Source organism: Blennius ocellaris (genome assembly GCF_963422515.1).
Source record: "Blennius ocellaris genome assembly, chromosome: 4".
NCBI lineage: Eukaryota > Metazoa > Chordata > Actinopteri > Blenniiformes > Blenniidae > Blennius > Blennius ocellaris.
This window is the reverse complement of record NC_137653.1, coordinates 3,408,124-3,434,190: the sequence shown is the minus strand read 5'-3', so window position 1 is coordinate 3,434,190 and position 26,067 is coordinate 3,408,124. Positions and strand designations below refer to the sequence as shown.

At 48.0% G+C, this 26,067-nt stretch overlaps 1 protein-coding gene across 3 annotated transcripts; it reads left to right on the top strand.

Moving 5' to 3' along the window:
* The first annotated feature begins 201 nt into the window (after positions 1-201).
* On the top strand, positions 202-24,656 carry tasora (transcription activation suppressor a). Of its 3 annotated transcripts, none has more exons than XM_080494825.1 (29): positions 202-599; positions 2,918-3,063; positions 3,740-3,832; positions 4,158-4,230; positions 4,329-4,420; positions 4,553-4,684; positions 4,904-5,034; positions 5,511-5,542; positions 5,804-5,909; positions 6,163-6,266; positions 6,365-6,468; positions 6,553-6,625; positions 6,703-6,777; positions 6,931-7,124; positions 7,472-7,762; positions 8,189-8,372; positions 9,200-9,325; positions 9,776-9,930; positions 10,658-10,826; positions 11,666-12,178; positions 12,813-13,999; positions 14,414-14,536; positions 14,668-14,827; positions 15,405-15,513; positions 16,486-16,664; positions 17,001-17,150; positions 17,329-17,400; positions 21,193-21,850; positions 23,771-24,656. In XM_080494825.1, exons 1-29 carry the CDS (start codon positions 326-328, stop codon positions 24,246-24,248), a joined length of 6,183 nt encoding a protein of 2,060 aa, XP_080350951.1. In that variant the 5' UTR covers positions 202-325; the 3' UTR covers positions 24,249-24,656. The 3 variants fall into 3 exon arrangements, with proteins under 3 accessions (XP_080350951.1, XP_080350950.1, XP_080350952.1); XM_080494824.1 differs by having other exon boundaries at positions 17,326-17,400; XM_080494826.1 differs by lacking the exon at positions 17,329-17,400.
* Positions 24,657-26,067: the final 1,411 nt, after the last annotated feature.

Here is a 26,067-nt window from a genome sequence, read left to right as displayed (position 1 = left end):
ATTTTGGGAGGGGGGCAGTAGAGAAGATAAATATACTTCTTTATTTGTATTTTTTTCCAGCCTTCGGGCTGCTGTGCCCAGGGTGTCCTGACCCGCCATGCTCACTCCGAGCCGGTAGGTGGCGACGTCGAGCCTCCGTCTGCTTCTCGAAGCAGTAAAAAACCTGAACACAAGGAAGAGAAGAAGAAGTGGCATGGCGCGGCGGATGTGTAGGTTCGATTCCCTGCTCTCCAGGTCCGAGGGGGTAACAGCGGCGTCACGCGTCGAGTGAAGCCGGCCAGCGACGCCGCTCTTCCCGCTGGCGAAGCGACTCGAGAGTCCGACCATGTTCGACAGCTCCGCGGCCCGGAGGGAGCCCGCCCGTCCTCCGCGGAGGATGTCCGCCGCCCAGGAGCTCGGGGGCTGTCTTGACTCGCAGGACGTCGAGCTGATCGAAATATTCTCGCCCAGGGAGGCTCATCCCGGCGGGGACCGAGCGGGCACCGCCGGGGGGAGGACGGAGAGGAGGAACTGCATTCCGCAGGTGGCGGTTCACCAGCGGCACATGCCCATAGCGCCGCTCAAGCTCACCATACCGAGGAAAGCCAAAGAAAACAGGGGTGAGCCGCCGCTTCGTCGACAACAACCTCTGGCCGTTAGAAATAACCGGACAATTGAAAATTGCTGTTATTATCCACCGGTTTGATGGGAAACGGTTTAATGTCAGTTCGATTCCGTCCCCCGCCTCAAGTTTCTCACTGCCAAGTTCCATTGTCGGACAGCCGCTCTTCCCTGGTCGAGCAGCACCGTGAGGTCTTAGATTCGTCTCTGGGAACAACATCACACATATCGGCTATCGTGTCTATATTTAGATTTAATCTAATCTCGATCAACTTCAGCTGCTTTAACCCAAAAGCTCAGTCAAAACGGACTCATGGCCAACGGACGTGCTTGATGCTAACGGCTAACGCCGAGCTACTTCACATTCTTTAACATGATCACTGGAGGGTTTATGTTCACGTTGGGACAAATCCGAGTCACTGTGCGGCTGACTACAGTCACCAAAAAGACACGTTTAGGTGTGTAAAGCTGGGTGAACATGCTGGGGTGCCTGTTGGCCCGGGCGAGGTGACCGCCTCCTTGTTTACGTTTATTCGCTTAGCATGTGAGCAGCTCACATGTTTCCATGGCCTCATTTATTGCATTTATGAGTGTCAACAATTCATCATAATTACACCCTTGATTTAGACGATCTATAACAGTTGAGGTCTAAATCTGTGTTTTTATTTAGCCTGAGACATTAACAGCCTCATCTTTAGGTAAAAAAAATCACACAAATACACTGTTGCTTGTGCAGTTTTCAGCTTCTTCCACTCAAATGGAGTATTTTTGTTTCCTTCCTGATGGGAACCTGATTGCTATGAAACCACTGCATAAGATTGCTTTTTTATTATCCCAAATAATTTTTAATAAGATCAAAACACCAAACTCTGATATGCTGAATGAATGATTTATTTCTGATCATAATTCGACACAGGAGATCAACACAAACTGTTCACTTGGCCTGATGGAGAAAAGCAATAACCTAGAATTTGTACAACTTATAAATGGTAAATGGATTTTATTTATATAGCACTTTCCCACCACTTGAGAAGTCTGTAACTCGCTTTACACTGTTAATCACATTCACACACCAGTGGAGGCGGCTGCGGTGCAAGACGCTCAATCCATCCACTGGGAGCAATTTGGGTTTTAGTGCCTTGCTTAAGGACACTTCAACGTGTGGGCAATCAAACCTGCAACTTTGTGATTGTGGGGGATAACCACGCTCACCTTACAAACGACAAGAGATTCAAGTTCATCACCGAGAGTTTTAACTCCCAGAACAGAAACACGTCTATATTGTATATTAGCTCTCACTTTAATCAAAAATAAACATGCTTTCTGCAAGTTTGGGAATTTTTTAGAAGTTATAAACACCTGCGAGTTGTTGTGAGGAGAATTGTTCATGCGGAGGCAGGATGGAAACGACTGGTGCAAGATGCACACGTAAAAGGTGAAGACAGACAAAAGAAAGGTACTTCACCACAAAGAGAATGAATAATAAATACATCTGTGACAAAGGGAACTAATATTGATGGCAGAGGAGAACACTTCCTGGTCACGACGCCATTCTATTTGGTTTGTTTACGATTTTTATCAATCCCCGACAGTCATCAAGTGGTTCGTGGAATAGTTTGTCATTAGAACGTGAGCTGCACCATGAGCCTCTGCTGGGTTTTGCTCCGACAGGTGTGGCTCTCTGCGAGAAGCTGCAGCTCCTGTCTGAGGTGTGCCGCCTCCAGCTGAGACCTCCGTCCTGAGGGAGGCGCCTGCTTCTTCACCCCAGAGAGTCGCGCACACACACACAAAAAAAAGGCTGCAGCACTCTTAATTAAAGCAGCTCTCCATTCTTTATGGAATGGGCTTGGCTGTTGTTTTCTGTTGGATAAGAATTTCAGAAGTAGCTTTCAGTAGTATAACATTTAACAATGGTACAATATTATCGCATGTCGTTACACCATAGTTCATCAAAACGGTGGTTCCCGACCTGTGGTCCGAGGACCGCCGCAGCTCACAGGCAATGAGACGCTTTCTAAAATGGCTTTGTTAATAATTCTGCTTACAGGCTGAGCTTTTATTGTGGAAGGGACACATTTCTGTAAATGAAGCGGCGAGAACACGTCAAATTGAACCCAAACTGCTGACGCTGCTGTATTTTCAGTACGCCTTGGATGCGTTGGATCGATTACAGGCTTCAGACGGGCTTTTGTGGCGTTTGCATGTTCTCCCTGTGCACGTCCATCCCTCAGTCCAAAAACGTTCTCCCCTCTACCCCGGGGTTTATTACAGATTAATGGGTCACTGAAACCTAAAACGCGCTCCATCTTGCTTTCAGGTCTGCTGTCGTACATCCCCACGGAGTCCAGGGAGTACGAGGACATGATGACCGCCCTCACGTCCAGCTACCTCGACACGAACTCCGCCGGCTGCTTCACCTACAGCAAACCTCGGCTGGTCAACAATGAGCTGCTGGAGAAAGAGGTGAGAGATCTGCTGGCTGGAGGCGCCGCGCTGTACTGAACACTGGACACATTTTACAGAATCATTGCTGTTTGCCTTTCGATGCTACCACAGATTGCACAGAGTACAGCTGTGGGTTGTTTTTAACCTTGAGACAAGTCCTTATTGTTCTCAGCAGCAACAATTCAAACATCACAGTTACACCAGCAGCAGGACCAGGCCATCAGCGAATGTTTGTCCTTCAAACTATCGTGGCAAATTTCCTTTTCATTCTCTTATGCATTTCTTCTTGTCTGATATGATATTTTTTTCCATTTCATTCTGGTCCGATTTGCATTCTCGATGCTTCTTCTCAGATTTCTACAGATCTGTTTGATAAAAGTAGTTTTTGAAAAATAATTTGATTGTTTTTAAATTGTGACCGCATGATGTAATGTTTCACACTAATATGCAAAGGTCTGCTACCCGGTGAAAACCGCATAAACAAAATATAACAAAATCCTTGATAGAAAGACTTTAAAAGTAAGAAGCGACTGGCCTTGATTTATTTCTTTGGAATGAAATGAACTCTAAAAAAAGCCCTCAGAGCACAGACTTGCACCAGAGATTTTCCCAATGTGAGGCAGCAATGCAAACTTGTGCACGTTTTCTCGGTGTATGATGACCTGAAGAGGGCGTGTCTCTGGGTCTGTTTCAGTTTGTTGAGAAGAGGCGGGAGATGAAGGCAGATGGACGGACCGATAAGGAGCTGGAGGAGAGTTACTGCTTCCTGCTGACTGACGGTGCCAAGGTGAGATCAACGCTGACTGTACAGCCGGTTTCTCACTTCACCACACAGTCAGGATTTAAGGCATTTCACAAACCTGAATTCTGATCGGTAATTCAGATTTATTAGCCTTTTTCAGGTTTTTTTCCACCAAAATCCCATCTGCTTTGAATTTTCTTTGCCCAATCATTAAACAAAAGTTTGAATTTTTCCATAAGCTTTGATGTGTTTTATGTGTATGTGCTCCATACCACGCCGAAAATCCGCCTGAATGATCTCTAAATTCCAGAAACACGGGATTCTTCGAGGGTTTGACATCTCCATTCTTTCTGTCTTTTTGCTGATGTAGCTGCCCACGCTGTGTGAGAAGGGCTTGTGTTTGGCTCACAGCCAGATGAGCGTGCTGGGGAACCCCTGCAAAGGTAGGCGAGAGCACACGCTTCATACATGGATGGTGGGAATTCACCACACAGCCCCCCGAAAATGACATCTGTGTGTCTGTGTGTGTCTGTCCCTTCAGGTGTGTATCTGTCCAGATACTCAGACGTGCTCCAGAAGACCCCTCTCACCACCGGAGCGACAGGAGAGATCATCATCTTCAAAGTGATGAAGGTAGACCTGAGGAAACAATCAAAGCTTCAAGATGTCGGATCCTGCATGTTTTCCTCCTCTCGTCCCGGCTTTAGATTGATTTCTCACCATCGAGCTCCGTCTTGATAATCCCGTTTGTGTCGTTGGTTCCAGGGCAAAGTGAAGAGCATCTATGAAAACATAAAGACCTTTCTGGATCCGACGCCTCGCTTCGACAGCCACATCGCTAAAAACGCCAACAAGGTCACCTCGCTCACTTCCTTCCGCGCCTTCGAACTCACGCAGGTAAACTCGGCAGGCCTCCATGTGGCACTGATGTGTTATATGGAGTTTATCCTCTTGTTGTACGTCTCATCCGTAAATGTCACTTTAAATGTCTTTACTATTAATTTTCTCACTTTAAAGTTTTAGTGAGTTTATACATACACCTCCACATGTATGTATGTTTATTTTGCCGTCTCAGATTTTACTCCGAGTGAAATGTCGTCCCTCTGTTTATACCAGCAATACTTCTACGAGTACTCGTTCGACGAGCTGCGGCAGCGGCCTCGCCAGGTGTGTCCGTACGCCGTCGTCTCCTTCCAGATGAAGGGAAGAGACGCTCCCGTTCCCAGCATACCTTCAGCGCCAGTCAGGTACGGAGGTCAAAACTCACTGTCTGGCTTCACCCAGCAGGGCGCACCCTTAACAGGTCACAATCCAAGCAAACAAACACGATGTTTTTAAGTGAAAAGGCAAAACTACCACAACAAGTGGTTCTCAGAGCCACTGAAAATGAAATTTTTTGAAAACAGCTCCCAAGATGCAACTTTTCCAAAAACGCGTCGACTTCGTCGTCGTGGAAACGTGAGGAAAAGCAACTTTTCTTCATCGTTTCTACCATTTCTGTTGAAATGGACATAGTTTTCAAAACGTTGCCATGTAAACGTGAAACTTTTCTGAAACGATAATGCGAAAACAGTGCGTTTTCACTGGAAACATTGTCGTGTACGTCGGCTCTGACACACGAGAAAACTCTACGCAGAAAGTGAAAGCCCAGACAGGAGTCGGGGAATTTTCCCGCTGCGAGGAGAGAGCGACCTAACGCTCCATCTTTGTGTTTGATTGACAGGATGAACAGCCAATCAGCAGCAGCGAGCAAAGGTGAGCTACGGTTCCTCTTTCACATAAATAACTCAAACGTAGTGGTGCTGCAGGTACGAGACTGATCCTCTGAGCGAAAGGCTTTAACATTAGTCTGGCAAGAAAAACTTTTAGTTGATCATTTTCTGATGATTTAACAATATTGGGTGGTTCAGTTAAGTTTTGGGAACGTATTTGGAATGGGCTTCGCACTGAAACTGAGGGGAAACACTGAAGTTGTTGTTGTTGAGGTGGTTCTCTGTTCCTGTGTTCCCCTCACAGAACACACTCAGTTCACAGTGTGGTCCGGTGAGTTAGTGAAGGAGTTCAGCGTCCTCTTCCACGTCTCCCTTCAATCGTCCTCTCCGCCCTTCCTGCCCCACAAGCTGTGAGTCCTCAACCAGATCCTCTTCAGCATGAGCAGTTCATACTTTCAATTACTTTTTTTTGATCTGTTTGTATGTAATTATAATAATCTTGGATTATTTTCACATCATATTTCTCTTTTTATTCTAAATATCAAATGAGCAAAAAGGGGTGTTCTTTATTGTTTATTTCTTTATTCATTACATAGCTCTAAAGTGTAAACGTCTGAGGGGAGGAAGTGGTGGTTTTTTTTCATGTCTTCTCTCGCCCTTCAGACCAGACAAGCTGGACATGAGTCACGTGATGCGGCTGGAGCAGGTGACCACACTCATCCCGTCCAGCCTGTTGTCCTACAGCCTGTACACCAGCAGCCAGGAAGGTACAGCTCGGCGTCAACGCCTCGCTCTCTAATTAATTAAATAGAATTAATAGAGACGCGAATGTGATGCGTGTGTGTACTTTTTTGTGTGCGTGCAGTTGAGAAGGACGGCCATTTCTGCAGTCTTCTGGAGATGGTTGATAAGAGTCGGTCCACGACCAGCGTGACGAAGTTGCTGCACGAGCTGGAGCTGAAGGGAGTGGTGAGTCCCGCCGACGTCACAGAGGTCGTCCTGAAGTGTCAGTGTTGGTGTGATCGGAGGTGACGTGTGCTGCTGTGTGGACAGGTCGTGGTGGTCCCGCTGGCAGACAGGGGCTTCCTCTTCCTGCTGTCCAGTGTCCAGATGGCCCAGCCTGCAGGTACGACGCCGTCGTCTATAATTTATTGCGCGTGTCCAGAGCGATGTCGATGTAAACCCTGACCCTGGTGCTTTCAGAGCGATCAGACAGCTGGAAGAGGTGTCTTCAGGCTCTGTTCGTCTTCCCAGAGACAAGAGACGTTTCCAAATACAGTGAGTAACTTTTTTTTTTTTCGTCAAAGGTTTTCTAGCCGACTGTAATTGAGAAGGTGGAGTTGCTAGCGGTCCCACCTCACAGCGAGAACATCCTCGGTCCGGAAACGTCTGGTTTGCGCAGCGCTGATGTTTTTGTCTTTGTGCTTGCAGCCACACGCCGCTCCTCCTCGCCCCAGCTCGCCTCCGAGTTCTCCTCCAGCGCACCGGCGATGCCCCGCTTGAGGCAGTTCATCCCGGCGCTGCATCACGCGCTGGTCAAAGCCCGCGCTAACCCGCCCCCCGAGCTGTCGGCCGGGGTGGAGCAGCAAGCGCGGGAATACCTCGCCGGGCTGGAGGACGGCAAGGTCTCACCAGCAACTCATGATCTGCTCATCTGATAAGATCTGATCTTAATTCAGCCATGTGTTGTTACTGTATTGGTCCAAATATAAGGCTCCTTTTCCACCTTGTTTTTAAGTGAAAAGTGTTTAACAACAGTGGCCAGAGCCGCTGGAAATGACTCCCCAGGTAGAAACAAAGCTTTAGTAACAATAAGTGTCATGACTCCTTATTCTATTGGCTTTTCTCAGTGTAACTTCTTGTATCTGGACCTACTTTGCACCATATCTGAGTTGCGTGTGCCTTATTGACTTTATACAAGCTTTTCAAAAGATCTGAAGCGCGTTTCCCATTTGCATCTCCCGTCCTCCAGGTCCGACGCTACCCGATGGGCGAGTACGACTCCAAGCCGGACGAGGACATGGAGCAGCTTCCCGTTCCCAAACACCACCGGGTCAACATGGACAGCTATGTGCGTTGCTACCTGAGCAACCCCGCCTTCTACCTGCTGTCGGTGCCCCGGGCCAGGCAGATGATGGAGGCGTACTGCGTTGCCGAGCAGACGTCGGAGGGGAAGTCCCGGCCGAGCGCCGGAGAGCAGAGAGACTCGGCCAGGAAGGAGCCAGTGAGCAACGCGAAGGACAAGCAGACCAAGACCCAAAAGGTGAGGAGGTCGGATGTAAACTTAACGCGGCCTTTAGCTATTGTACCTTGAAAAAACAACATGCTGTCTGAAAGTGTGTGTTAAAGAAGAGTTTCACGTTTTACACTGCAGCGTTTTGAAAATGATCTGGTTACATGGTAATGGTAGAAACGCTGCGGTCGGCATGTTGGCTTCCTAGTTTTCTGCGGCTCCGAGCACTGCTGTAGTGCAAACGGACCCCCAGAACGTAACAAAAGTTTTGCTTTGTCACTTGAAATTGTTGGCATGTAAATGTGCCCCAAGACTGTGTGATAACAGAGGAGGACACACACACACACACACACACACACACACACACACACACACACACACACACATGTTACTCTGTTTATTGGGTTTCCTCTGAGGTGTTGGGCTGAACCCGGATATGTGGTTTCTATCACCCAGATGCAGCAGCTGATAGACCTCGTTCTGACCTGCAAGAGGAACGCAGAGAACGAGGTGACGATGGAGGAAGGCGCCGGGCCGAAGCCCGCGAGGAAGAAGAGGAAGCTGGAACAGGAGACGGCGGAGAGGGCGCTGAAGTTCCTGAAGGCGTCGCAAGAACCTGGAAAACTCAACCGGACAGCAGGTGAGACGGCGGTGGAAGCTTCCCCTCATGCTGTGCACTGCAATGGGCTCCAGCTAGACAGGAGAAAAAAAAATCCCTACAGATTTGTTTATCTTGCCTTGTTTTGCAGCAGCAGTCTGACTCTTTTCTTCTTTGCTTGTGTGAAAATGTGTTAAAGGTCCCATATGGTGCAAAAATCCTTTTATCTAATGATAATGTGTGTCCCCATATCCTGTGTATGAGGCCTTGATGGTTCCACTTTCTAGTGGATCTGTGCTCGTACAGACGATTTCACAACGGTGTTGTGAAATTGCCTGTGTTTTGCAGAAGAGTTTTCCTTCACGACGTAATGTGGGATAACATCCTCTGGCAGTGGGGCTCTGCTTTACTCACACGCTGAATAAATTCACCACGATATGAAAAGCCATAATGGTTACCCGTACAGTTGGCAGGAGCTAGCGTTGGCGTTAGCGACGGGGTAGTAACACTAACAACACGTACAGCCGAACCAACATATTCAGACACCCAGTGTTGTAAAATGCTGTGAAACGGCATTTGTCAGAACAGACATAGATTTCTGTCAGGTTTTTAACGTCCATTATCAGGGACGCTAAAGGGTCACCAGGTAACTGGGACACCAGTTGATTTGAAACACCAGAACACTCAGGACCATCGCTGGATTTGGGGAAAAAAACACTTTGTTGTTGGCCGTCCGACACCTATGTTGGAAAAACTGTATATTATGGGACCTTTAGAAGTCATCTAAAAGTGTGTGGATACTCATTTTCACCAGTTTCTTCTCCCGCGCTGATCTGTTGGCGTTTTGTTTTCTCTTGTCTGCTTTGAAGGAAGCCACGTCGCCGCCTCCTCTCCTGTCTCCTACTCCTCGGTGATGGGCTCAGTGGGTTTGAAGGATGTTGATTTATGCGAGGAAGGATCTGAACTTGCTTCCAAACTTTTCAGCCTGCTGGCAGGTGACAGAATCTGGATTTCTTCTCTTCCTGTCTGACCGCTGCTCAGTTACTTCAAATCCTTCAGCAACTTTCCTTTTAAACTATTGTCTTCAGCAGAAAAGCTCAATCAGAAATATTGGGCTTATAGTGTTTTTCTAGTGTTTAAAATATTAGTTTAAAAGTCAAAATTACATTAACCCTAACCCTAACCCTAACCCATTTAATTCAATACGTTTTGTTTATTATACATAAACTGTTAATTCATTTTTAATTTCTAATTGATTTAATTCCACATTGTGCTCGGTTGCCTGAAGGTATTTCTTCAAATTGTTTTTAAATATTGTTATAGAGATATGTTACTTTGGCTGAGTAGTGTGTGGGGGATGTGTAGCATTTAAACAGTTTCCAAAACACACTCGCCTTTCAGTAGAGAGAAATAACTTTTTTTTTTTTAAATGTGTATGTTTCAAGGCCTCAACCAGGCTGCCAGTGGAGCGACCGGCCAGAACGTCTCGGAGGCAGCAGAGGCGGGTCCGGGGGAGCCGTGGCCGTTCGACAGGCTGGCGGCGAAGCTGGGCCTGCCCACCAACTGTGACATCGACCTGAGGAAGCAGGAGGACCTGGAGGTAACCGAGGAAGCTTCACACTTTGACTAATATAGTTGATGAGCTGCTACTTTCAATATCTCAATTTTTTTCAGCATGTCTGTGTTTTGCTTTTGTTGTTGTTGTTTTTCTTTATAGCACCGGTAGCTCAAGTTACAAACGTGTGACACGCCGTGTTATTAGATTTTTGTAATACTGAAGCCATGACGTCCAGATTAATGGATGATAATGGTGAATATTTGAAATTTGAGGCGTTCCAATGAAATACTTCTTGGAACTCCATTTTTTTCTGTTGACAGTCAAAACCTTGTCTGGGTACCTATTCCAAGGACAATGGGAAGACATTTTGTTCTGACAACATTCTGATACAGGAAGTCACAAAAAGATGATCATTGTAGCAAAAGATTTTGTGACACCACAACATGACAGTAGAACATGGTTTCCAATAAAAATAAAGAAAAGAAAAGTGTTGCATCCCAAAGTATCCTGGTTCTCCTAAATACTAATATTCTGTTTATTCACTATCATTAATATTTATAGTGTGTTGTTCTCTGCTCATGTGTTTTATTACAAAAGCAAACATCACCTACGAGTGGCTCAACATGAAAACGACGTCATTTTCAGCATTTCTGCTAACGGCGTGGAAACGGACGCCGTTTTCAAAACGTCGACTTGTAAATGTAAAATTTTTGTGAAATGCAGCACATCGTCTCACCAGAGGTTAAAGCGTGTGTCCGTGTGTCTGTAGGAGCAGATGGCCGGCAGCGTCAGTAGTTTGGAGGGATTCAGTCCCGGCTCGCACAGCGGGGAGGCGAACCACCCCCCGGCGGCGGGGCGAGGGAGAGGGCCGCTGAAGAAAACGCATGTTTACGAGGAGGGCGAGGAGCTGATCCCCTGGGTCCTCGTCCCCATAACAGGTCCGTCTGTCCACCTGCGCGTCCTTGCTGGACATCCACAAACATCGTTTAGTCGATGATTAATAACCCCCCCTTAAAGCTGCTCCACCATATGGAGACTTATTTTTGATCGCTTCTTCTGCACTTTCAATCTTCATTATACAATAAGAAAAGTTTGAACTTTACTAAATTCATATAGAAGGAGGAGCAGATTAATTGTAAAGGTAGTGAAGCTGATGATGATGAGGTTGTTATTTTGGGAGGGGAACACAGTCCGTCACTTCAGAGGTATTTCATCCCATTGGTTGAAAACGAAAAGTATAGTCAGTTAACTAGTAATGGTTAGACAAAAGTGGGGAAAGAAACGAAAACCTCCCGTTTAACGGGGAGAAAGCTTGTTTGGAAGCGAGGCTCAACAGTTGTGAGGGGTTAAAAGGTTATCTTGCTTCCGTCGTAATTTCTGAGAAAAACTGTTGTAGTATTGATAACAACAAAAAAGTAGAAGTTTAAGTCGCATGTCTCGAGAACTGATTTAAAATGCCCCCAACCACTCCCGTCTCACCCGTCCAACAGGCGGCGTGTCCATTGAGTTACAAGTTAGATGCAAGAACACTTGTAGGGTAAAAAGGTCATTTCAATGTTAATTTCTGAAGGAAGCAAAACAAAAACTTGGCGTCAGTCTCACAAACATTGTGGCAAATGAACTGAGTCCATCGTTAGCCACGCCCCTTTAGCTCGAAATGAGTTTGAAGAAAGGCTATCCTTCTTCTATGATGATGAAAAAGGATCCGATTTTTTGACCGTTGATGATGATGATGATGATGAAGATGATGATGATGAAGGCTCTGCTGTGTCTGCAGGTCTGCACTCGGAGCGGTACTCCCACAGAGACTGGAACCTCCCTCAGGATCCCCGTTTCCAGCATTGCGCCACAGCAACCGCCGACTCCTCCAAAGCCGCGTCTCCGGGGAGGAGCCCCGCCCCCTCGCCCCACCCCACCTCCTCCTCCCTCTCCCCCGTCCCCAGCCCCCCTCCCTCCACCTCCCAGTGCCCGTCGCCCGAGCCCAGCCCCCCTTCGTCGCCCTTCCAGTGTCCGTCTCCCGACCCCAGCCCGCCCCCTTCCCCGTCCCAGTGCCCGTCCCCGGAGCCCAGCTCCCCCCCGTCTCCTCGGCGCAGCGCCGTACCTCCTCCTCCTCCTTCGCAGCACCCGTTACCTCAGACCAGGTCTCCCTCCTCCTCCTCCTCCTCCTCCTTCTCCCCCTCGTCTCTGTGGGCCTGGTCCCAGGAGTGCAACGACCTGAGCTCGCTCATTAAGAAGCAGAGTGGCACTAACGAGGAGCGGTTAGCTTCCCCGGCCTCCCGGGAGCCCCCAGGTAACATCCGGCAACCTGAGACCCCCTCTGAGGGTCCCCTCCCCCATCTGCTCATCTCACCCTGTGACCTTCACTCGTTTAAACGTGTCTCAGTTCAACCAAGCTGAAGTCGGTGGGAAGAAGATGCTCTATAATTTGCACGTTGGCTCTTCTTGAAATGAAAGAAATTTTCAAAATGACTAAGAAAAGAAGCAGCAACAGAACTTTTGAGATAAACTGCCAACCTGCGTTCAGCTTCTAGAAATGGAAGCGAACTGGATTTTGAGCACGTTAATGCTGATCACATGTACCGCGGATGTGAGTTAATGCTGGGAGACGTTTCACGCTGCTGTCAGGAGGACTGAGTTCAGGATTAACGAGGCTCCTCCAGTGGTGATCAGAAGTTTAGTGAATTATTAGACAACAGCACAGACGAATGCTGAAGCTCACATCGACAAACACCGCTAAAGCTACTCGTTTAATAATGCTGCTGTAGCTTTGTGCACATTTTCGTGACAGCGTGAACTATCAGTTGAATGTAACAAACAAATGACCCATTTGCAAGCAACTTAAATTCTACAACTCTGAGTCGCATGTTTGAGTGGATGACGGAGACGTTTTTGGTCTCCATTCATACCGTGTCTGTCTCTTGCAGGACAAAGAGAAGAGAAGACCGAGGAGACATTCATTCATCCGTCCAACCCTCCGGATCCAGAGAGGACTCGTCTCTCGCCACCGCCCGCTGAGCAAGCAGTGGAGGAGCAGAGGACAAGGGAGGACCCGGACCAGGCTGCTTATGGCGGGCAGAACCGAGGGGGTGGTGGTGCGGAGGAGGAGGAGGAGGAGGAGGAGGAGGCGGCGGCAGTGGGAAGTGTGAACCAACAGCCCGGTTCTTCCGCGTTTCCCCCCTTCGCCTCCTCGGCGCCTCCTCACAGGGGCAGGAATATCGACGACATCGTGGACAGACACCTGGGCGTCTTCTCCTCCGAGATGCAGCTCCTCCTGCAGGAGGAAAACATCCACTACGACTTCCCGCCGTCTCCCCACTCCACCTCAGACGCGGGGTCGGCCACGCCCCTGCCGTACGCCGCCATGTCCCAGTTCTCACAGTACGTCTCCTTCCACAACCCGTGCCCTCCGGTGCAGGACTACATGAACTCTCTGCAGGAAAGTATGCACAACATCCTGAGGGAGTTCGACGACGGGCGGCCGAGCAAGAAGGGCGCCGACTCGGCGCTGGCGAGCACAGTCAGTGCCTTCGTGGCCAGCGTGCGAGCGGGCAGCAGCGCGGGCGAAGACGGCGAGAAGGCGGACGAGCCGGCGGCTGCCGACGCCGGCGGGTCGGGCAGTCAAAGCCTGGCGCTCCCCGGCGGAGGCGACGCGTGGCGCCAGGATTCAAACTGCACAAGTTCCCCTTATCTGAAGGTCACTTTACCCGCTCCTACCTCTGCGGACGCCGCCGTCCCCAATCAGCCCCAGTGGAATCCACAGCAAAGCTTAGGCATCACGAGGATTGTCACTCAAGATGTGGTGCCGATGCAGGGAGTCCGCCCCGACGGGGATGGTGACGGCACCCTTGCAGCGGCAGGCGGTGACAGGACTTCAGGGCTCGGCGGCGTGCCTCAGACCCACGAGCAGAACTCCAGCGTGAGCTCTGCACCCGTCCCCGAGCCCGCCGCGGGCCCCGCCCCTCCCGTCACGGCCCTGACCTCCCTGATCAGCCAGCTGCAGCCAGAGGTCTTCAACAGCCTGGTGGAGATCATGAAGGACGTGAAGAAGAACTCCGTGCACTTCCACCTGCACAGCGCCGAGGCGGAGGATCCCGTGGACGAGGACGTCAAGGTAACCTCGGCTTTCACCGCGGAGGAGAGGGAGAGGGAGTCTGACCCCGAAGCTTTTATCAGCCAGGATCTGCAGTGAGCAGAATGTGTCTTTGGCCCTCGGTGATCAGTCGCAGGTTTCAGAACCGCTTCTGATTTTAAAGTATGACGGAGTTGAACCAAGACGTAACGGAGGAGGTTCGGATCGAGGTGTAAAAATGTCCTGAGACTGTTTTGGTTGATTAACCTCGGATGAGTCCAGTTGGATTCTTCACAGGCAGGTTTTTCCTGACTAAATTATGCAGGCTTTCTTTGCCCTCAATGTAGACTGGCGGGTTCACTCCGGTCAGGCTGTGTCCCTCTTGGTCGGAAGTCAAGAAAAGCTTCTATATTTTGAAGCGAAATTAATCCGTTTTCATATTTGCTCATGGTGCAGGAGCACCTGCTGAAGCAAGGTAACGTGGAGAGGAATCCTGTGGACTTCCTGAGGGAGGAAAACCCCGAGAGCAGACTGCTGGTCATCATTAAGAACAAAGACATCGAAGGACAAGTGCACAAGGTATGTGTGTGGTGAAGCTTCACGTCATCATCTTGTCCAGTTTGTTTTGAAGTGATTTCTAAAGTGTTTTCTATTCTGTAGTGGTGAATGTCTTTATATCAGCTGGTGTGACTGATGTTGGTGTGTCTCAGATCCCGGGCCTGGTCTCTCTGAAGCGACACCCGTCCGTGGTGTTTGTTGGAATCGACACGCTGGACGACATCAGGAACAACAGCTACAACGAGCTCTTCGTGTCGGGTGGCTGCATCGTCTCAGACGACCTGATCCTCATCCCAGATTTCATCTCTCACGGTGGGTCCAAGACAGGAAAGGTTTTGTTTCCTATTTATTTCCTAGTTCCAAATGTATTTCCTCCTCAGCCAAAATGATTCCTGACAAACTTTTTATTTTATTTTTTTTAATTGTGATAAACGACGGCTTTTTACATCGTGTTAGTTTCGTATCTCTTTCATCTTGGGGAATTGTTTTGTGAATGGTTGAGTCCCTCTGTCCATATGTCTTGTTTTCTACCTGTTTTCATTTTGTTTGTTCCAAGTTATTGGTTTCAATTGAAATAGTCATTTTATTACTTATTTATAAATATGGAATAGTTTTGGAGGATTTAATTTAATGGTTTTTATAGATTCATTTTAAATTAACATTTTTTCAAATATAATGCTTATGTTTCAAATTTATATATATATATATATATGTACTCTTGTAAATTTGATCAATGTTTTTATTGATTTCTTGTGATTTAACATGCAAAATCTTTTGTTCGGTCCTACATGATGATTTATTTTAAGTTCCCTCATTTGTATTTTTTAAATTTGAGCCGTCTTCTGCATAATTTGATTCACCTTTTTTAAAAGATGTTTTGTTGTTGCAGAGCGGTTGACGTCGCTACTGACGGTCCTGGAACAGCACAGTTCCCCTGAGAGACTTTGGAGGTGGAAGGTTCACTACAAAACGCTCAAAAAACTCAAAGAACAAGCCAGGTACCGGCTGCAGCTCATTTCTGATACCACACCGAGCACAGTCTGTCACGCCATCATGTTGTACAGCCCATGTGTTGCGGTTAGGAAGAAGGCGGAAGTGGAAGGTTATTTATTTATATATTTATTTTATTTAACCTTTATTTAACCAGGAAGAAATCCCATTGAGGTTAAAAGCCTCTTTTCCAAGGGAATCCTGGCCAGGAGGCAGCAAAGTTACAGATAGAATTACATTGACAATTACATAAAACATTAAAATGACAGCGGAGACGCCAAGTAAAACAGTTGCAAATAACTGAAGCGGTCTCAAGTTCTCTCAGTTTTGATTTAAAAGCATTTAAGGATTAAAAAAAAGTCTTTCCAACTCATGGATTCCTTCGACTATTTCAGTCCAGTCCTCCACTGAGGGAGGGTTTGTTTCTAATCATTTTCCAGTCATTGCTTTCTTTGCTGCTGCTGTTAATATTTTCAGGAGGTATCTTGTTGATTTTAACAATTGAAAAATTGTTATATTGGGGCAACTAAAAAAATCAGTGATTCACATTGCCGCAACCTCTCCAGTTCACTGTTAAGTACTTTTTTTCTTTTTGGGATGACAGAGAAGCGTCTTTCAACCAAAATCAGTCCAATACATTGAAGAGGACATGAAGAACAGTTTCACAAATATTCTCTCACTGTTGACTTGATATTTTGTCAATCATTTCTTTTTTTCATCTCTTTGATCTAGTAGTATTGGAGTCTGTGGTGGTCCCTCTTCCCTTTATAATCCCTTCATAGAGTTTTGGGAGTACTGGCTGTGGCTACGCCTGTGCTATATTTTGTATGATTAGTTTTTGTAAATATCTAGAAAAAAAATCATGCATTTCCAAATTATATTTACTCTTTAGTGTCTGAAAATGTTCAGATGGTTCGTCGTCTCCCAATCGTGGCTTGAACCTACTGAAGTAGGTGGTTTTCACGGGTTTTTGGTTTCAGATTCAAGACGGACGCCGCCAGCATCCTGGACGTGCTGACGACCTATCAGAAGCGTCAGATCGTGGAGATCCTCCCCTACCATCACTGTGACATGACCAACATGCAGTCGCCTGACCTGAACTGTCTCATCAACCACCAGGCCCGATACACCCAGTACCGACACACCATCTTCCTCACCGGTACGCTTCCACTTAATTTACCTGTATAGTTTTATATCTATATTAAAGTGAACTAAATTAGCCTAAATGATTTGCTTTGAGCTGCACTTTCCTTCTGTCTTTACTAACTCTTGCTAAGTGCCGACAGCTAAATTCATGAGAACAAAAAGGGGATTCTACAGTTTGACGTGAAGGAGGTTCTGATTCAGACGCAAGAGCAGAACTTTTCACAGAGCTTCCAACGTTCAGCTCCTCCTGGTTCTTGCTGATTGGCCTAGTTTCCACACAGACTCTGTGCGTCTCCACATCTGTATGCGTACATTCAGCAGTAAAATCTCTTCTTTGATTTGGATGCAGAGCATCGTTTTGAAACCTTCCCTGCCTTCCCCAACGGCGGCATCATCGTGGCCAGTACTGACGAAATCCTCAACGACTTCAGCAGGGTGGTCGGTTGTCACAACATCAAAGACAAGCAGCCGTGCGTCGAGGATCTTTTGGACTCGAAAGGTAAAATACTTGCTTTTCATACTTGAAAACAGAAGAAGTTGAACTGTGTTTTGTGCTGCGGGTGACATGTGGCTTGTTTTCGACAGTGTGGCAATAATAAGTGTTGTTCAAATGTTCACACCAAAAGCTCTTGTGTTGTGGAAAATGAGACTGACGTGTCATTCTGATTTAAAAGCAGGTCTGGGTTCTGCACTGGAATTTTCCCAGTCTACTTCAAGAGTCCATGGACCACCTCAAGGATTTTCAAAAGGTGAATCACCAAGAGATCGTGAAAACTGTTCGCAACATCAGGATTTGGTCCTCAGTCGGGTCCCTTTCGACCCTGACGATGCCCCCTCCTCCTCTAGCCTTACACTGGAGCCTGATGAGACCTACAGAAGTACAGAGAGGGGAAAAGTAAACTCCAACATGTCTCAGGAATTGTTCTATAACCAGTATCCGCCTGTGACAGGAGATGACTCTGTATTGACCGATGACCAGCAGCTGTGGGTGAACGACGTACAGGCTGGACCTGCTGTTCCTCTTGGCCTCGCACCTGGACCACAGAGCAGCGTTCATGAAAAAACGGCTTTCGCCACCAAGTATAAAAGTAGGAAACGCCCAAATAGGCGAGCACATGGGAGCAGAAATGTCAGGATCCAGTTGTATGATCCCAGAGGGGAAAGATGGCAGGACGAGGCTCTCGCAGACCCAAACAGTTGGCAACAGATTGTCGGTGTGCGAGTGGGATACGTCCCTGATCACCCTCCCTACAAGTGGTTCACCCCGAGCAAAGTGGTGGCCCTCATCAACGCATCCACTCATCTGGCCACCTCCGCGATCCAAGTGGAAGGAAAGCCTAAATGGTTAGAGGAGGTTATGGTGTCTGTGTACTCCCACAAGGACCGGCTTTGGGCCAGAGTGGAGACGATAGGATACGATCGCTGTGACCTTCCTCGCACCTTCTGCTACCTTGAGTCTGAGAAGACGGACCTCGCGAACCTTTTGAAGGGACAGCAAAAGGTGACAGCTTGGGACTTTCAGAAGGAGAGGTTTCCTCGAGGTGGTGGAAACCATTCAGGGCTCAAAGTCCCTGACTTTACCTTGGTGCCATCGTCACCCTCGTGGAAAGTTCTAAAGAGACGACCCCAAAGTAGCAGTGAGAGGACAATAACATTTTATGACCGTAGAGGGAGAAAATGTTGTGAACATTCACTAAAGAAACCCGAACACTGGCTTCAGATAACCTTTGTGAGGGAAGGACATGTCCCAGAGGAATCACCCTTCATCTTGTGGGACACGAGTACAGTTATGGCCCTCCTTAATGAATCCTCTCATAAAGTAACCACGGGGATTAAGGCAAAGACGAAGGATGATCGGCTTGAGAACGTAATTGTGTCCGTCTATTCCCACGAGAAGGGACCTTGGGCCAAGTTGGAGGCGGTGGGAAATCACCCATATGCTCATCCTCGCACTGTTTGCTACTTTGTCTCTGAGGAGGGAGAACTCTGCACTCCTTTGAACGCACAATGAAGTCTGTGGGGTGAGTGACTTTCCTGGACATGATGTGAAAAGGTCCATGAATGTTTGGAACTTATCAAGATCCTGGACTATCATGAGACCCCCCAACAGTCACCCACAGAGAGAAATATTGCCTTTACATTTTATTTGACCCCCCTAAACCTGGGACAGGTGAAGGTGTTACTCATCCCCTCCTCTTCTTGGTCAGTTTTTTGAGACCTGGAAGTCTCACGATAACCTTGACTAACATCACGACAGAAACCTCTTAAACTGTCCACCGGACAGGACGACTCAAGTCAGTGATGACAGCAGAAACTTGCTGGACATACAGATATAAGGATATAGAGAGAAATGTATACGTTTATATCACTCTCTTAAATAGTCAAGGAGGTCATTTCATGCCTGCTACACACTATCAGAAGCTTTTCACTGCTCTTCAGTGTTTTCTTACTTCCTGGATTAGAGTCGAACTGGAACAACGGCCAAGGTTACCCCTGATGCTCTGCTCAAGAGATCCTAAAGGAAAGCTGAGAATATGAGCAAGACCCTTCTTAACTTTTAAATCCCTTCAGTCTGAGGGGCAATCGTCAGGTCAACAGGCTCATGTCTTCAAATTTCAGGCCTCCTGCTCAATGGAAAAAGTACAAAACAAACAAAAAAAAAAGTAGAAGACAACCAGTGCAATTCAATCCCAACTTAAATGATTGAAGGATAACCTCGGGCTCAAAGGATGGTCATGGAACTTTCTTTTCGCTTCTGAAGTGTAACCTTTGAACTCTGACAAGGGTTAATGAAGGGAAGGAGCAACTTGAAGGTTTTTGCCAAAGGAGGATTTTTGAACCCTAAGATGATGGAAACTGTGCAGGTTGATGCCCAACAGGACACTGTCCTTCTTTGGGTCTCCTGTCCGAGACATTCCCTGGAAAACCAGAAAACAAACTCACTGCCAACAAAGAGACGACGACGCTCGTTAGAAAATGGAAACCACCGATCTAAAATACCAGAATCACTCAGTTCACTCTCCTGGTGATCCTGCACCACCTGGGACCATAATTTCTCAGCCATCCATTGGACATATTCCCAGACTTCCAATGAGTCCCTGTTCCAGCCCGTCCACTGGACACGTGACGTCTGAGGTCGAAGGCTGCCCGTACGTGCAGACGCACTGATAACACCTCTGTCGGCACAAGAGTGGTTGTTCATTTCCAGAGGTAATCCCTAAGTGTATTGAGTAATCTGCTTTCGCGACTCTCTGCTTTGCTTGACTCTGCCCGAATCTAAGCTGGTCCGTGTTGCCAAACTTCCCTCATTTGAGTCGGTGAATCGCTGCTCACTGGATACCTCCTCGTTGTAGACCGCCTGTAAACAGACAGATGGTGGAACCCAAAAAAAAAAAAAGGCCCACCTGCCAGGAGACTTTCCTTTCTGCTTTGACGCTCCGCTTGTCTCTGAGAATGCTTTCACACTGGCGAGGTTTACGATCCAGCCAGCCATGCTTTGGTACCAAATCTGATTCGGCAGGGTAGGAAGGTAAGTGTTGAATACCTGCAGTGTGAAAGCAGCCTCTCCATGGTGTGCTTTCTCAGAGGCGCGAACAAAACAAAGCTCCGCCTGAGGAAGACTCTGCGAGGATTAATCTGCTGCTCTTCCTTATTTCCTGTGATGTCGGCATTCAGTGTCTTCATTAAAAAGATTCACCTTTTCCATTGATTGAAAGACTTTTCACCTTTGCACCTTTTACACGTTTTGCGTTTGTGTTTCAGAATAGTTTTGCGTTCACACGGCAACTACGGAAACACTGAAAACAATGCAGTCTACATGTCGGGTCAAGTGCGAGGAGAGAACAATGATATGGCAAGATGATGACTATTCCAGACTCATGACACTGGAAGTCGCTATCCTTGTTATCGTCCATCTTCTCACGTATCTGCAGTAGAAATAGTTACTCAGGCCGTGGTCGCATGCACAGTAGCAGCGCTTCCACCGTCTACATGGAGACTAAATCAAAACACTTTAAGAAGTTTTCACTTTGTTGAGCAGTTTTCAAAAAGTTGTTTTCAGTGGCTCCGAGCACCGTTGTCATATAAACGGACCCCCAAAACACACATTTTTGCATTTTATCTTGAAAACGTTGTAGTGTGACCAACACAATCCATAGATGACGTATTAACTTGTCCCAAAAAAAGCTTCAGAGCTCCTTCCCTGTGGTCACTGCCACGATAACATGGCGCTCCACCAGTTGGCCACGCTAACCACAATAGTCCACATTTACAAGTTGGATACTATGACAGTTTCTTCTGGGGGTTGTGTTTTTCTGATTGATCTGTCCGTCTACTTGTCTGTTCTTGCAGCTCCAGCTCCATTGGGTTTGCAAAGCTTGAGAAAATGAGCTTCTGTCACATAAATCAAAGATTCAAACCGAATCGCCTGATTGGCTCGTGGCCCCTTCGGCCTGCCGTCATTCCCCTGCTCTGTTCGGTCCTGTCCGTCTCCGCTGCAGCCGCTCGCTACTGCTTCACTCGGTACTTTGTTCTGTCCTCAGGTGTGGGTCACCGGCTGCTCTCTCCTCCGGCCTCCGAACGCCCGCCCTCCGTCTTCCCCAGCGACCAGTCGCAGCATCTTCCACATTCCAGCTCCGCCTCTCCTTCGGGTAAGGCCGGCATGCTGCAGCCTTCGGACACGGACTGCAAGGTTCTGCGGATGGCCGTCTCTCAACTACGAGAGGAGCGAATGGCCCAGCTGCGACTGCTCCAGGAGCAGAAGCGCCGGTTAGAGGCGGAGTTGCACATGACGGACGGCGCAGGAACCCCGCCTCCGGACCCCAGTCCGTCGGCCCCGAAACCCCGAGGCGGCAAGGCCGCCGCCGAGAAGCCGGAGTTCGTCCACTCCGGGCTGCAGGAGACGAGGGAGGAGAAGAGGCGGACGCACCCGGAGCACCGTCTCACCGCTGGACAGACGAGGGGGGACAGTCCTGCAGCGGGAGGAGACCCGAGACACGGCGGGTCGGGGAGAAAGAACCAGGATGTCGTTGCAACCGATGCGTCGCCGTTCAGTCGACGGCCTGTGGGAGGAGCAGGACCGAGGGGTCAGACGCAGCCCTCCGGTGAGGCGACGGAAGCTCAGCAGGAGGAGAAAACCACTGCACACGGAGCCGCCGCCTGTGGTACCGCCGCCTGTCCTCCAGAGGGCGACAGACTGAGGTTAGTTGAACGCGTCTCAAACCTTCCACCGACTTCTTCGCTCTTCAGCCATTGTTTGCAACTCCTGTCGCTGCAGCATGTGGAATGGGCCAGCATTTTGTTTCACGTATTGCTTTTGTAGCCTCATTACACTTATATATATTCTGTTCATGACAAGAATATATATATGTGTGTGTGTGTGTGTGCTTGTGTGTGTATTGTTGTGCATTTAAGTTATGATTTAATCTCCATTGATGAATTCACAAAGTGGGGTCCTTAATGTTACATCAGTCTAGAAGCAGAATATCATAACATTGTTGACCAAAGAAGTCGATGGCAATAAAGCTTGCATACATTGACATTTTTGCTCAATAATCATCAATAATAACGAGGATAAAATTATGGTAGTTGACGTGTCGGAGGGAGTCGAGCATTCTGGTAATAAAAGATAATGGTGATTTATTTTAAACACATTTCAAAAAGGGCAGTTTTCTTGAAATGTGGACTGGAACAGGAACGACTCCGTCCTCTTCCCAGAGTGAACGAACCATTGTTTCCTTTTCCTATTGTGTACATTTTAGCCAGAGAAATATATTTTTTTTAATAATTTTTGGCTCTGCTCATTTCTAACAACGATCCACGTTCCGAGACTTTATGGTCACTGGTGGTTCTCCGTCTGGTAGGGTGGTGTGTCTGAGGCACAACACAAAAAGGTCACTCATATTTATTCAAACCTCAGCTGCATATTTTGAGTTCCATTTTCATCATGAGATGATACACAACAGCTGTGTGGAAAAAATGTGCCTGATTCACGTCACGCTCCACTTACGGAAACGGTACAATGTATGTTGTATGTGTATTATATGTATGAAAAAAAGAGCCTAGCCTTCACCTTTATATTGAACTTGGCTACGTCGAGCCTGAGTTAGTGCTCTGATGGCGTGAAGCTTGCCAGCAGTACCTTCAGAATCTAAAATGTACCTCCACAGCGCTACTCCATTTTTTTACCCTACCATTTCTCAGTGGTTTTCCAGCAGCATGTGCACCGTCGCATTTACCCACTAAAAACATCAACGGGCATGGGCTCCGTGCTGCCGTGACGGAATTTAAAATGAATACACAGGACCAATTAATTGATCATTAACGCCTCACAAATCAAACACGAAAGCTTTACTTGTTCGCCCATATGTTTCCTCACCTTCGATGATTTCCTTCCATTGTGCTTCCATTCGCTCCGTTCTTCCTCCTGCTTGCTACTCGTCGATTTGAGTGTGATCCAATCAGAACATCTGCACATGTTCGACCCCGCCCTTCACCTGACCCCACCCTTCACTTGACCCCGCCCTTCACCTGACCCCGCCCTTCACCTGACCCCGCCCTTCACCTGACCCCTTCACCTGACCCCGCCCCATTCCGCAGCCAGGACCCTCTCGCTGTTTGCAGTGAATCATAGTAAAGTGCTCTTTGCATTTTATTCTGTCAGCCGAACGCTTATCAGATTATTTTTCACTTAAATGTGAAGCTTTGTTTAAAAAGAAGGTATTTTTTCCAAATTCTATTCATATCAGTCTTCTATTTTAACATAAAATGAGATGTATTGAAATACTGAAAGCCATTAGCTTCAAATCGGAAGGTTGGAGGTAAAATGTTTCTCCATCCATCTTCTTTACCACTTGCTGGAGTCGGTGGTTGTAAATGAGTTTAACAAGAGAAATTAACGAGGGAATAAATAGACTTTTAAAAAGGAAAAGAGGCTCGTTAGTGACGACCCGGAGCTGAGCTGCCGGCTGCTCGCCCGTCTCCCCAGGTAGGTTTGTCCTGGCTGATTAGTTCTCACACGACGCCGTCGCAGATCTCGCTTGTTGCTCGGAGGCCGCGGAGCGACGGGCAGGTGAGTTTTCATTCCGGGCTGCTGAACCTCCTCTCTCGTTCTCCCCGTAGAGACTCGCAGCCCGATCAGAAGCGGCCAATCACAGCGGAGCGGGCTCCACCGGCCAACAGCGCGGCCGCCGTTGCCACGGTAACGGGCGCTCCCACCACGGCGACGGATAAGGGGGACCCCCCGAGCGCCGCGGAGCCCGTGCTGCTCCCGGCGCAGCAGCAGCAGCATCAGCATCAGGGGGGCCTCCTGCCCCTTCCCCACGCGCACCCCCGCCTCCCCGGCCACCACTTCCCCTCCGGACCCCTCACCTCCCTCGCGGGGATACGGGGCCTGCTGGGGCCCACGGCGAGCTGGCCGGGGGCCGTGAACCCCGCGGGAGCCATGATTTGGGGCCCCAGGCCTCAGCAGCTGAGGGTGGACTCCTGCGGGCCCCTGCTGTGGTACCCCCCCCTAGTGGGCGGGTACAACAGCGCCGCAGGACAGGGCGGGAGCAGGTATCGAGGGGGGCACCGAGGGGGCGGCTACAACGGGACGTAAGGAGGCGGGAGAACGGATAAACCCCGATAAGAGAAGCGTAAACACACTGACAGCCATGGAGGAGGACGTCTGCAGTTTGCAAGAGACAGTTTTCTGCACTTTCAATTAAAAAAAAAATGTTTTTTTAACTGAAAAAGACTTTTTCTTCATTGACAAGCCTCAGAACGGAACAGTGCTGAGAAACCTCACACATCTTCCTTGTTTGTATCCTGATTTCTTTTGTTTTTGTACAGAAAGTTTGTTTCTCTACCGTGTTGTGTCGTCTGTGTTCAGGTTCTGTGGATGTAGGAAGAGACTCTAAAAAAACTAAAAAAAACAACTAATGGTTTTAACTTTATAACATGTTTATTTTATAATTTTTTTTATACCTCAGAACTTTTTTTTTTATTAAAGATGCTTCAAAACAGCCATTTTGACTCCAGTTGTTCTTTCCGTGTGAGTTTCTTCTTTTTTTTTTTTATGACTTCATTTCCAACAATAAAACGAGTCGGGAGACTTTATTCATCAAACAAGTTTTAAGATGTCACTGCAGGTGTTTCCTGGTGATTTTCCAGTCGCACTTACGGGTGAGAAAAAAAATCTATAGACCACAAACGCTGTTTTGCGGTTACGTTTGATACGGTCCAGCGGGGAAATCACTTCACTTTCCCCACATTTTAATACATTACAGCCTCATTCCAAAAGCTTAAAAACTAAATTATATAGTCAAATGAGGCAACATTTCTGAACTTTGGCGTGAATACTGGGCTTCGTGTTTGGAGGAAACCAGGCGCCGCTTATCGCCGGGGTCGATGCCACCGCTTCTGTAAAGCATGGCGGTAGCGACATCCTGCTCATTGGAAACGAGTCAGGATTGAGGGAAAGAAGAACGCAGTAATGTTCAGAGACCTCCTGGATGAAAAGCTTGCCGCTGAGCGCTCTGGACCTGCGGCAACGATCTGAATGCAGCCGAGAAATCAAAGGAAGCTTCGGGACTGTGTGAAGTTCCTCCAGTGTCTCTGCAGAGATCTGAAAACGGCCGGGCAACGACGCTTCCCATCCAAGCCGATGGAGTTTAGGAGGTTCTGCCAAAGGCAAGCCAAATGTATTTAAAGAGCGCCATTCAAACGTGGCAATTTGCAGGGCTTTACGAAAAAAAATCCATTAAGAGTCTTAAGTGACTTTGAAGTGCGTTAAAACCTTTCATGTTCTCTCTGTCAAACAAAGAAGAATAGACCAGGAGGCTCAGAGGCGTGTGCCAAGTTGGGTCATGACCACATCCTGGAGATATTCTAACTCCGGGGTGGGAACTTGTCTGCATCCCTCAGCAGATCTGGAGGAAATCAGAGGCCACAGAGTTTCTTTGCTCGTCATACCGCCCCCATGTGGACAGTAGGGGGAAAGAAACATTTCTCCTTCTGCAGGTCTTGATCTTGTGTGATGGGACGGAAACCCTGCAGGAGTTGTGGTTCTCGATTATTCCCCCTTATGGCCGTTTTTGAATATCGGAAATATGTGACTGGTCAACCGCTTGTGATTCTGGGAGCCGTTCGCGCTAAATCCCTTCTGCAGTGACAGGTGATAGGACTGAAAGTATAAATATTTGAGAAGTCTCGTTTACTCCGCGCCTTTTCAACGACTTCTAATTCTTCCCCACAGCAGCGAGGAGTCCCGAAATCCCCGGAGGGAGCGCGGTGCCGGGATGCAGACCGTCGACGACGAAGTGAGCTGCCGATCGCGTCTCGCCTGCTGGAGGGTTCGATGAATTCCCAGTAACTGCATCCGCTTGTCTGTGACAGGACGAGTGCAGGGTGGTGTACGTCGGGGGGATTCACAGAAC